A 12,593-nucleotide genomic window follows, 5' to 3' on the forward strand; every position below is an offset into this window, starting at 1 on the left:
TACTGTGATGCTGGAAATCTGAAAGAAAAACCGCTGGAAACACTCAGCAATTCTGGCAGCATCTGTGGAGAAAGGAGCAAATTTTACGCTTCCAGCTGAATGTCTTCTGAAGAAGAGTCGTGTTTGATTTAAAACATAGGCCGGAATTCTCCAGCCCTTCCTGCCGATGGAATTCTTCCAGTCCTGCCGATGTGAACAGAGATTTCAATGGCTCGCCGCCCCCGGGATGGTGGAGGAAAGCAGGGGGGGGGGGGGGGGGGGGAATAAAATTTTGGCCATGAACTGTTTCTCTCTCTGCAGATCCAGCCAGACTTGCTGCCTATTTCCAGAATTTTCTGTTTTAGATCTAAATGTACACCTGGGTCACGGACCTCAGACGGGTAAAAGTGGAATTGAACTTGACTATAAGTAAAACAAATCCTATAATTGGCGGATTTAGGAATTCTAAGCTTAACTACATTTTTGCTGGGATGGGAATTCCATTCCCAGTGATTTTGGTTACTGGGAGGCAGATCGAATTCCATGAATGGAATTTTGGCAGAATCAGGCAATTCCATGCCTGGAATTTTTTTTTTAAATGTGGCACGTATTTATTCTTGGAATGCCAGCACAGTATATAATCCCCATCTTCAGTTGCCCTGAGGGCACTGACAGTCTTCACCTTAGTGTGGGACTGGAGTCTCAGTCCAGCTAGGTTACTGCATTCTTTTGGACCTGGGGAAGTTTTTCTCTGAATGCAAAATAGCGAGCTTTGCGCACTCCCTATTACTGCCAGCAGAGGGCTCTCGCACGCCAGGTAAATTCTCCGTCAAAAGACTCATTGCTTGCAACAGACATTTATTTTTAAAGTTGACATCTAATATTCAGGTGGCTTTTTTTTGTGAAATAATATGCAGAATTGAAGCCACTTGATTCAGAGGTATATGTGTATAAAGCTGGAATTTTTTTACAAATTAAAACAATTGAATGAAACAACACTTCAAGACAATGTACGTTCTGCATGTGTATTTGCTGTGGTTAACTGGTCACAAAGAGATCAAGAGCTATATAATGACATTGGGAGCGATTCTCCCAGTCTGCTGCAGTGCTCTAGTAGCACAACAGGCTGGGAGACATCAGCAGAGGCCATTTTGCAAGCTCCCAGCTGGGTGCCCAAGCCTCCGAGCGTCTCCGTGGCAAGGTTTTTTAGCGTCATCAACTCCACGCTAGAAATCGGCACGGAGCTGATTTCAATATTTAAATTTGTATTTACATCCCATTAGCGGGACCAGGACTGAAGTCTCCGGGCCCATGCCCCTACGCCAGGAGTGGTTCACTCCAGCGGGGTTTTTGACTGCTCCCCACAAATGGGGAACAGGCTGCCAACCTCGCTGGAGTGAAGAGAGGCCATTGAGGCCCCCCCTGTCAGGTTGAGGGTAAGGGGACTGACTGCCTCCTGCGAGTGCCCAAAGGGCAAACTGGCAATGCCCAAGGGGCACCTTGGCACTGCCCACCAGGCATCGGGCAGTGCCAAGGGGGCGAAGCCAGAGGGGGCAGGACCTATTGTGGATGGGTCTATAGGGTGTGATCAGTGCAGGTGGCGGTTCCGCGGCCATTCTTCAAAAGGTTCGTGGGCAGAGGGAAGGAGGACGGCAATCAGGGTTTGCCATCCGGGTGGAGAGGGAAGTGGGGGTGCGGCGGCGGGGGGGGGGGGGGGGGGGGGGGTGGGGGAGGGGGTTCTGGACTGCCGGTGGTGGGGGTCAGGACTGCTGGGGGTGGCGTCTGAAAATCGGGGCTCACCCACGGAGGTTCAGGAGGCCAGCGATCAAGGGGTGGGGGTATTCAGAGAGGCAGCGATGGGGAATTGCGGGGCTGGCCAGTGATCGGGAGGCCGATAGTGGGGGGGCCACTGCGCATGCCCCGATCTCAGTGCTGACAGATTGGCACATGCACAGCGGTGCACTCAGCGCTATGCTGCCGGCCTCTCCAGCGGGAGTAGGCCCTGCCCCCTGATTTTTACAGTGAATCCCGCTAGTGCACTCTGCAATGCTCAGAAGGTGGGAGATTTATTTTGAAAATCCTGCTTAAAAAAAACCAGCGGGAGTTACTCCCGTTTTCATGCGAATTGGGGACTTTGAATTTTTTTGGGAGAATCCAGGCCATTGCGTCCAGTGTAGTATAGTAAATACCAAACACTAACGTGGACAATTCGGTACTGAGAGCGCGGGTATATTACTTTTCTATCAGTGATGGTAGCCCTTCAATAGTTGGTTGCTTAACTATGTGAGCATCGCAACCAAGCTCAATCCTGTTCGCATCTGAAACGCAACACGTGCAGTTTCCAAAAGGAGTCATTTGATGGGAAACTGAACCTGGCTGTGTGTTTCCCCTTCTTAATACAGGGAAACTGACTGAATTGTCACGGCTCTGCCTGTATTCGAACAAACATCACCGATGTGTGCGCTGGCAGTCAAACCTGGGACCCTGCTCACACTGCCGCGGCCTGTTCCTTTAACAAATCTGACTGCAATCCATCAGCAACCATCTCGCTGACCCAAGATATTACCGAGAAAGAGAGAGACTAATTCAACCAGGGAATAGCTCATTCATCACAGTAAACCTTGACATAGGCATGTTAATGATACAGCACAGACCAGAATGAACGAGTGGTAAGTAACTGGACCCAGGACTACTCTCTAAATGATTCCTACCTGTAGCAACAGAAACACATTGATCAGACACACACCAGTTTAATTTTTACCTCCCCATCCAGGTGTTCCACATGTGAATACTCAACTTCACTTCAGACAGGCTACCGATCGGCACGGTGGCACAGTGGGTTAGCACTGCTGTCTCACAGCGCCAGGGACCCGGGTTCGATTCCCGGCTTGGGTCACTGTCTGTGCGGAGTCTGCACGTTCTCCCCGTGTCTGTATGGGTTTCGTCCGGGTGCTCCGGTTTCCTCCCACAGTCCAAAGATGTGCGTGTTAGGTGGATTGGCCATGCTAAATTGCCCCTTAGTGTCAGGGGGACTAGCTAGGGTAAATGCATGAGTTATGGGGATAGGACCTGGGTGGGATTGTGGTTGGTGCAGACTTGATGGGCCGAATGGCCTCCTTCTGCACTGTCGGATTCTATGCAGGTAAAATCACAATCCGGGTGTTGCCCTTGAAGCTGTGACCTTCCTTTTCAATGGAACAATGCTTTGTGTTGTCACATTTGCTACATTTCAGGGACTATCTGATTGAGGGAGGGGTCCGGTGGAGGTTGGGGGAGGGGGGGGCGGAGGCAGAATACACATTAATCTTGGGTTTTGAGTTTTTCAATTACATGACCACAAGCACTGTCTGCCTTCCCAACATCTGTCCAGCACCTTAACCCCGAGACTCTGCAGTATTCCCAAGTTTGCTTCACGTTCCGCTTACCTCTGCACGGTGTACCAGCTGTCTGAGACTCTGTACTCGAAGGGCAGGCAGTGAGTCACCACTGGGAGAACTCTGCTCCAAAAGCATCTGTTCAGAGTAAAATTAACACACGTACAATTAATCAATTTGAGAGGAACTGTAAAACGACAGGTCTACAACGAGGCTCTTAAACGTGTATTTTAATGAGAACTGCCTAGTGTCTGTCCCTCTCATTTCATTATTTTTACAGAGTGACTGTTTGAATGAGAAATATCAATGATTACTCCACAAATAATTAATTTATCACGTAAAAGATTAATGATTTGGACGTATCGGTGCTTTGAGCTGTATTGTTCCCTGTTACGGAAATGTTGTGCCGTTAGTCTCTGCGTCCTGTTTCACCCTCTGTCCTTCCTTCTTCAGATCCCCCAACAGAAAACCAATTCTCAACTAAGTAGATAGAGTAAAAGCAAATTACTGCGGATGCTGGAATCTGAAACCAAAAGGGAAAGGGACCCTTTGACAAAGGGTCATCTGGACTCGAAACGTCAGCTCTTTTCTCTCCTTACAGATGCTGCCAGACCTGCTGAGATTTTCCAGCGTTTTCCCTTTTGATAAGTAGATAGAATCCCTGCAGTATAAAAGGAGGCCATTTGACCCATCGAGTCTGTACCGACCACAATCCCACCCATGCCCTATTCCCGTAACCCTCGTTTACCCTGCTAATCCCCCTGACACTAGGGTCAATTTAGCATGGCCAATCAACCTAACCCACACATCTTTGGACTGCCTCAGTGAGTGGCAGAGTGGGTGGTGAGACAATGCTTCTCCCTCTGATTTTTCCACCTTTCCTATGCAGAAGGTAACTGTGCTTTATTTGTCTTCAATTCCTCTTTCCCTTCCCCCCTGCCCCCCCCCCCCCCACCACCCCCCTCACCTCACCCCCCCTCCCCCCTCCCCCGCCTCTCACCAACAGTGGAGATAATCAACTGGCCGGGTCAGGAAGCAGTGAGGCTCCATACCACTGGAATACTGAATGAAGACAACCTACTTTGTATTTTTCCACTAACGCTGTGCATCAGCATCACTCTACCTTCCATTCCAGAGCTGTAATAACAAGCTTTGAGAGTTAAGGGATTCAAACGATGGGATCAAAGGACCGAATCCTATTTCTCAACCTTGACTCCTCTTTACAAGTCTTTATGTAACGGAACAAATGATTCTTTCCTTGACTAGACCCGGAGCAGTGGGAATTAAAGTTGAAAGGTTCCGATCCAATGTGAGGCCCTTAATTCAAGCACCTATCTTCTCGCCTGTCAAAAGAGACAGGTAGCACAATCCCCAAGTCAAAAGGAAATGCTCTGTTTATTCTTACCAGCATAAAGTTCCTTAACAGTTTAAAGTTTATTTATTAGTGTAACAAGTAGACTTACATTAACACTGCAATGAAGTTACTGTGAAAATCCCCTAGTCCCCACACTCCGGCGCCTGTTCGGGTACACTGAGGGAGAATTTAACATGGCCAGTGCACCTAACCAGCACATCTTTCGGACAGTGGGAGGAAACCGGAGCACCCAGAGGAAACCCACGCAGACACGGGGAGAACGTGCAAACTCTGCACAGACAATGACCCAAGCCGGGAATTGAACCCGGGTCCCTGGCGCTGTGAGGCAGCAGTGCTAACCACTGTGCCACCGTGCCGCCACCCCGTTCACCCTTCTCAGATTTTGTCCCCAATGAAGCCTTTCCATTGGGTAGCATGACTCCAGAATAGTTTGGATCCCATTACACTCTCCTACAGATCTCACTGGTGAGGACACAGCAACAACTTAACTCAAGGATCTCCATCCAAGAGGAAAATTGACTTTATTCAACAACATCAAACAAAATTCTGTCCAATCTGTTATATTACTGCAGAAAATAAGTGGAGCACTTTGAATTGCAAGGGGCTCCCCTCGGACATTCCTTTCTCCGGGTGACATGGTGGCACAGTGCTTCTGTAATAATAATGACCCTAGGGTGGCACAGGGGTTAGCACTGCTGCCTCACAGCACCAGGGACCTGGGTTCAATTCAAGCCTTGGGTCACTGTCTGTGTGGAGTTTGCACAATCTCCCTGTGTCTGCATGGGTTTCCTCCACGTTCACCAGTTTCCTCCCACAGTCCAAAGATGTGCAGGTTAGGCGGATTGGCCATGCTAAATTGCCCCTTAGTGTTCCAAGATGTGTAGGTTAGGGGGATTAGTGGAGTGAATCTGTGGGGTTACAGGGATAGGGCCTGGGCGGGATGCACTGTCAGAGAATCGGTGCAGACTCGATGGGCCGAGTGGCCTCCTTCTGCACTGTAGAGATTCCACAATTTCACTTTTTTTTCAATGATTGAGTAACACTGCTGACTGAGATCAGATCAAAATGAAGCAATTTTTGAACCAAACACCCAGATCAAAACTAAACTGGCTTTAGCAGCTCCTTTTAACAGGACTGCTGACCGGTGGAAACAAGGAGAAAATAAATAACCATCAAAGTGAATCTTACCACTGCTTCCCAATCAATGGAAAAAAATACTGGTCCAAGAGCCAGCACAGATACAGTGGGCCAAATGGCCTCCTTTCGCACTATGGAATCCTATGAAATAACAACAGATTGCCAGTTCGGGGCTCAGTCAATGTTTCACTTCCGTACACGATGCGGGACAGGATAACGCACCACAGCAGGGTACCTCCCACACTCCAAAGATGTGCAGGTTAGGTGGATTGGCCATGCTAAATTGCCCCTTAGTGTTCCAAGATGTATAGGTTAGGAGGATTAGCAGGGCAAATATGTGGGGTTACAGGGATAGGGCCTGGGCGGGATGCGCTGTCAGAGAGTTGGTGCAGATTCGATGGGCCAAGTGGCCTCCTTCTGCACTGTAGGGTTCAGTCTAGCTGAACGTACGGACTACAAAAAGGCTGCATGATGCACAAGCAGCAAGTGCGGGGATAACTCTGCGCTGGGCAGATAGTTGACATCCTACCTGGATACGCCTTGCAATTGCCTGATGCAAGAAACAAAATGTAGTCAGCGAGGAACACTCCATCACAATTTCCACTGTACTGAGTGCTGCATCAACAGAGAAATCATGAACAGCAACCTGTAGGGAAAGGAGTAACAATGCATTGGAGTGGCACTCGGTTAGATCACACCATCCAAATATCGCTGATGAGAGGGCTATAACTCATTAGTAATTAAATAACGCCACAGAGATTAAAATAAATAAGCAAACACTACACATTCTGTACATCAAGAGCAATATTTCAATCGCGCTCTGTAGAAATTAATCCAAAAATTGTGAGCCCCCCCCCCCCCCCCGCCCCCCCTTGTATCCATAGAAACCCTACAGTGCAGTAGGAGGCCAGTTGGCCCATCGAGTCCGCACCAAAAACAATCCCACCCAAGCCCTATCCCCAAAATCTCACACATTTACCTTGCTAATCCCTCTAACATACACATCCCGGGACACGAAGGGGCAATTTCGCATCAACCTAACCTGCACATCTTTGGACTGTGGGAGGAAACCAGAGCACCCGGAGGAAAAAGCACGCAGACACGGGGAGAATGTGAAAACTCCACACAGACAGTGACCCAATCCGGGAATCGAACCCAGGTCCCTGGAGCTGTGAGGCAACAGTGCTAACCACCGTGCCGCCCATCAAATGTCCATAAGAAATAGGAACAGGAGTAGGCCGTCGTTGCTGCTCCCTCCTGCCTCTGAGTTTGTAATAATCAGCAGAACATTTGAAGCCGGCAAGTAACTGACCGATAATTTCCAACAGGGCCGAGTATTCGCCACTCACCTGCTTGGAGAGTAAGCGGACACTGCTGCCGTCCGGTGTGGTACAGTGCACAATCGGCACAGGCTGCATCCTTACGGCTGCTACCTCACGATTGCCAGACAGCAACCACAGCAGGACATCAGATCCATTCTCCACGGCATTTCCTGAGAGGGGGGGAAGGGGAGAGGAAACACATCGACTCATTGGAAAAGCTCAGAAAGGGCCACTTCAAAGTCACCCGCTTCAGAAAATGTTCATGCCATTGATCATGAGGAATAGAAATCAGAGAAAACTTCCAGGACAGGAGGAGAGCATTCAGCCTTATCCCAATTTCCAGCTCTTGGTCCGGAACCTCGCAGGTTACCGCAGGTTCAAATGCAAATACAAGTACTTTTTAAACATCATGAGGGTTTCTGTTTCTGCCATCCTTTCATTCAGCACATTCTAGATCCCTACAGCCCTCTTCCCTTCCCTTCAAATCACAGCAAGAGCTGTCAACTCTTCCCTTAAATTTACGTTCCTTGTTATGGACCCCTCAATCGCGGGGAATAGCTCCGGAGGCGAAGGAAATTCAGAATGTCTGCTATGACTCTCACCAACTTTTACAGAGGCATCACAGAAAGCATCCTTTCCTGATGTATCACAGCTTGGGTACGGCTCCTACTCTGACCAATACCGCAAGAAACTACAAAGGGTTGTGAACGTAACCCAGTCCATCGCTCAAACCAGCCTCTCATCCACTGACACTGTCTACACTTCCCGCTGCCCCGGAAAAACAGCCAGCATAATCAACGACCACAGACATGCTCTCTTCCTTCTTCCGTCAGGAAAAAGATACAAAAGTCTGAGTTCACGTAACAACTGACTCAAGAGCAGCTTCTTCCCTGCTGTCATCAGACTTTTGAATGGACCTACCTTATATTAAGTTGATCTTTCTCTACACCCTAGCTTTGACTGTAACACTACATTCTGCACCCTCTCCGTTCCTTCTCCCCTCTGTACTCAATGAACAGTATGCTTTGTAAAGCGTGCAAGAAATAGCACTTTTCACTGTACATGTGACAATAACAAATCAAATCAAATCTTTCAAATCCTCAATCTGGACCCGTCAGAATTTAATGTACTTACATTTGGCCTCCCCTCAGCCTCCTCTGTTGCAAAGTAAATAATCCTAGCTGATCCAATCTTTCCATGTAACTAATATTTTCCAATCCACGCCAAACCACTAGCTACAAAAAAAATCATCAGATTCAAAGCAGGAAACTATATTCTGAGTAATGGACCAAATTGTGGTTTAGGATCTGTCTCTCCCATTTTAAATTGGTACCTGCAGTAATATCAATCCCAGATCACACACAGTAGTGGAAAGTAATACTGTAGCACTGCAGTGCACAAATCCTGCTCGCACATTCGAAGTTAAAGTTTATTTATTAGTGTCACAAGTAGGCTTATATTAACACTGCAATGAAGTTATTGTGAAAATCCCCTAGTCGCCACACTCCGGCACCCGTTCGGGTACACTGAGGGAGAATTTAGCATGGCCAATGCGCCTAACCAGCACGTCTTTCAGACTGTGGGAGGAAACCGGAGCACCCGGGGGAAACCCAAGCAGACACAGGGAGAATGTGCAGACTCCGCGCAAACAGTGACCCAAGGCCGGAATCGAACCTGGGTCCCTGGCACTGTGAGGCAGCTGTGCTAACTACTGTACCACTGAGTAAACAGCAGCTTCAACACTGCGACAATAAAGTGTGAAGCTTCAGTCTTGGGTAGATCCACTGGCAGAAACAGGACTGTCAGACTGGGAAGCGCTACAGTCTCTGCCTGTCTGCCAATGAAAATCAGGGTCAGCATCAAGCCCATTTTATTCCAGATGGAGCCTGATCATTTCTCGGTCTCACTTGCTCGAGTCTGTGCATTTCCGACTTGAGGCATGCGCACAGAAGGAGAGTCATGCTCTGATACCTTGTAACACTGCTCACACAACACAAACAGAAAATGCTGCTCTGACGGCATCTGTGGAGAGAGAATAGAGCCAACGTTTCGAGTCTGGATGACCCTTTGTCACAGCTGACTGCTCACCTCCCCAAATCAAAATTATTTCAACTTTGGGGGGGAACCACACATGGGCGTCATTGGCTGGCCAGCACTTACCATCCCTAGTTGCCAATGGAGGGCAGTTGAGAGTCAACCACATTGCTGTGGCTCTGGAGTCACATGTAGGCCAGACCAGGTAAGGACGGCAGATTTCCTTCCCTGAAGGACATGAGTGAACCAGATGGGTTTTTCTGACAATCGACAATGATTTCATGGTCATCAGTAGATTCTTAATTCCAGGTATATTTTATGGAATTCAAATTCCACTATCTGCCGTGGCAGGATTCGAACCCGGGTCCCCAGAAGGTTAGCCGAGTTTCTGGATTAATAGTCTAGCGATAATGCCACTAGGCCATCACCTCCCCAAGATATCTATTAAAATTAATAAATCATTGAGACTGGGGTCCAGGAGAAGCAAACGCGCCCTCGGCTAACTTAACCCACCCAAGGTGATAATCCCCGCCTCAGTTCTCAGCCTGCTGCAGTGAAGCTCAGTGCAAGCTGGAGAAGCACTTCATCTTCCGATTAAACAGAGTTCAACAACTTCAGGCTGTCAACTCTGTTCTCCGTTCTGTATCCCCCACCCACTGAGTGTGTCCAGCATTTTCGGTGTATATTTCAGAATTCCAGCACCTGCAGTATTTTGCTTTTATTGTCAATCCCTCCCTAAGGTTTGTTGAACCCACCCCAGGCTAATTCAACTAACTCTAGGCTCATGTAACTAATCCTAAGCTAATTCAATGTCTTAGTATCATTAAACTAAGCAGGAAGAATACTTAAGCCACTACATTTCTTATGGGAAACTAGTACTTCACTCCAGTCGCGTACCACTCAAAATGCTTGTTTTGGGCCATTAACACTGTGCGATTGTCTTGGAGTCTCTGGGAATTAAAGATTAATCTCTTGGATGCTGCTGTGAATAACCCAGGGGAAGAATTGTGGATTTTTCCTCCCCTCCCACCCCAACTTTCTTTAAACACAAGTTTTATTAAAGATTGGAAGATGGAAAACGTGCTGTTTGACTGCTGACAGAGGGAGGTCAAGTGATAAAACCTCCAGGAGTACATCCAACTAGAGTTGGCAACCATGCATGCTCTCCAGGCGCAACTAGAGTTGGAAGAGTCGAAATCTATGATTACCCTGCTGCCTGTTTTTCCACTTTAAATGGACCATTATACTTTACCGAAACGCTAATGACAAAACAGCCCCTCAAAACAAAAACGCCGTTGACAGTTAACATCAACTGCAACATCTGGTAAAGACTGCAGTTCGTCAAAATGCTCATGGGCTTTTCTATGCTTCAGCCCAGAGAAAATTCCAGAAGGCTCCATGCAATGAAGTGCCAGAAGGGCCACATAGCAGCTCCAAGGAGGCTGCAAGTATTTCATGCCCAGAGTACAAACAGAACACAGAAAAGATTTACTAGGATGCTACTGGGACTTGCGTTATAAGGAGAGGCTGGATAGACTGGGACTTTTTTCCTGGAGCGTAGAAGGCTTAGGCGTGATCTTATAGAGGTCTATAAAATAATGAGGGGCATAGATAAAGCCAACATCTTCTCCCAAAGGTAGGGGAGTCGAAAACTAGAGGGCATAGTTTTAAGGTGAGAGGGAAGAGATACAAAAGGGTCCAGAATCATAGAAATCATAGAAACCCTACAATGCCCATCAAATCTGCACCAACCACAATCCCACCCAGGCCCTACCCCCACATATTCACCCACTAATCCCTCTAACATATGCATCTCAGGACTCTAAGGGGCGATTTTTAACCTGACCAATCAACCTAACCCGCACATCTTTGGACTGTGGGAGGAAACCGGAGCACCCGGAGGAAACCCACGCAGACACGAGGAGAATGTGCAAACTCCACACAGACAGTGACCCAAGCCGGGAATCGAACCCGGGTCCCTGGAGCTGTGAAGCAGCAGTGCTAACCACTGTGCTACCGTGCAACTTTTTCACTCAGAGAATGGTGAGTGTCTGGAACGAGCTGCCAGAGGCAGCAGTAGAGGTGGGTACAATTTTGTCTTTTAAAAAGCCTTTCGACAGTTACATGGATAAGATGGGTATAGAGGGATATGGGCCAAATGCGGGCAATTGGGACTAGCTTAATGGTAAAAACTGGGCAGCATGGACACGTTGGGCCGAAGGGCCTGTTTCCATGCTGTAAACCTCTATGACTCTAACCTCTATGACTGCGGATGGCAGTGAGCTGCCCTGGTACACCAGCCACAGCAACACCAAAGCACTGTACAGTCCACCAATCTCCTCTGTACCTCCGATATACTCCGACTGAGACACCGGTTCATGGCAGACCTGTAGGAAAAGCCAGTTGATCTTAGCGATGGGGGTGTTGTCCTCAGCAATCCCTGCTATAAGTGTACACACACATTCAAAGAATTGAATAACCTACCGAATAATGATGGACAAGAGGACAATACCTGAACGTGGTACCAACCTCGCTGTCTCAAGCAGGAGAAAAATATGATGGATGTGATAACCCCCAGGACTTGCATGGGGAAATCACTGATTGGCCTTCCTGTAGGACTCATTGAATATGAGCTAACCTCGTGATTGGTAATTAACTTACCAGGTGGAGCTCAGATACCGAGCCCTGTATAAAGCAGGCCCCTGAGTGGGTCCATTGTTGTATTGTTCCGGTTGGGACCAGTTTGTGTTCACCACAAGCTTGTAGTTTTGTTTTTCTTTATTTTGTGCAATAAAGCATTGTGCTTTTACAGCTAATCCCTGGAGTAATCATAATGGAGAAAAGAGCAAACCAGTGAAGTGGCAGGAGAAGATAGATTTTGACTTTGTGTGAGGATGAAGTCGTCAGTCATTTTACCCCTCCGCCTATTTCTATTTCCAGTGAAGTCAGGAGAGGTGTACAATGTTAGGGCAGCACGGTGGCACAGTGGTTAGCACAGTCCAAAAATGTGTGGGTTGGGTTGATTGGCCATGCTGAATTGCCCCTTCGTGCTAGGGGAATGTCAGGGAGATTAGTAGGGTAAATATGTGGGGTTACAGGGATAGGGCCTGGGTGGAATTGTTGTCGGTGCGGGCTCAATGGGTCGAATGGCCTCCTTCTGCACTGTAGATATTCTATGATTCTAATGTGCTGTCAATTCACACATCTCGTGCTCTCCCACAGTCAAAATCTACCTCATAAAGCCTCTCAATGTTTTCAGTGGTAATTCCCACAAAGCAAACCATTCAGAACTTGAAGGAAGGGCCAAATGGTGGTCAGAGAGTGTGCTGCGAAATTCTGTGCGGCAGTCATCCCTCTGTGTTATCTGGAAAG

At 47.9% G+C, this 12,593-nt stretch overlaps 1 protein-coding gene across 1 annotated transcript in view; it reads right to left on the reverse strand.

The window, feature by feature from the left end:
• faap100 (FA core complex associated protein 100) overlaps positions 1–12,593 on the reverse strand; it is a 34,320-nt gene that overhangs the window by 2,529 nt on the left and 19,198 nt on the right. The window contains exons 6-8 of the mRNA XM_078225594.1: positions 7,215–7,357; positions 6,395–6,511; positions 3,405–3,491 (exon numbers count right to left, since the gene is read on the reverse strand). Of these exons, the coding sequence (XP_078081720.1) occupies positions 3,405–3,491; positions 6,395–6,511; positions 7,215–7,357 (347 nt within the window). The remainder of the gene's footprint in view (positions 1–3,404; positions 3,492–6,394; positions 6,512–7,214; positions 7,358–12,593) is intronic.

Source organism: Mustelus asterias, chromosome 12 (assembly GCF_964213995.1).
Source record: "Mustelus asterias chromosome 12, sMusAst1.hap1.1, whole genome shotgun sequence".
In the NCBI taxonomy this organism is placed as follows: Eukaryota; Metazoa; Chordata; class Chondrichthyes; order Carcharhiniformes; family Triakidae; genus Mustelus; species Mustelus asterias.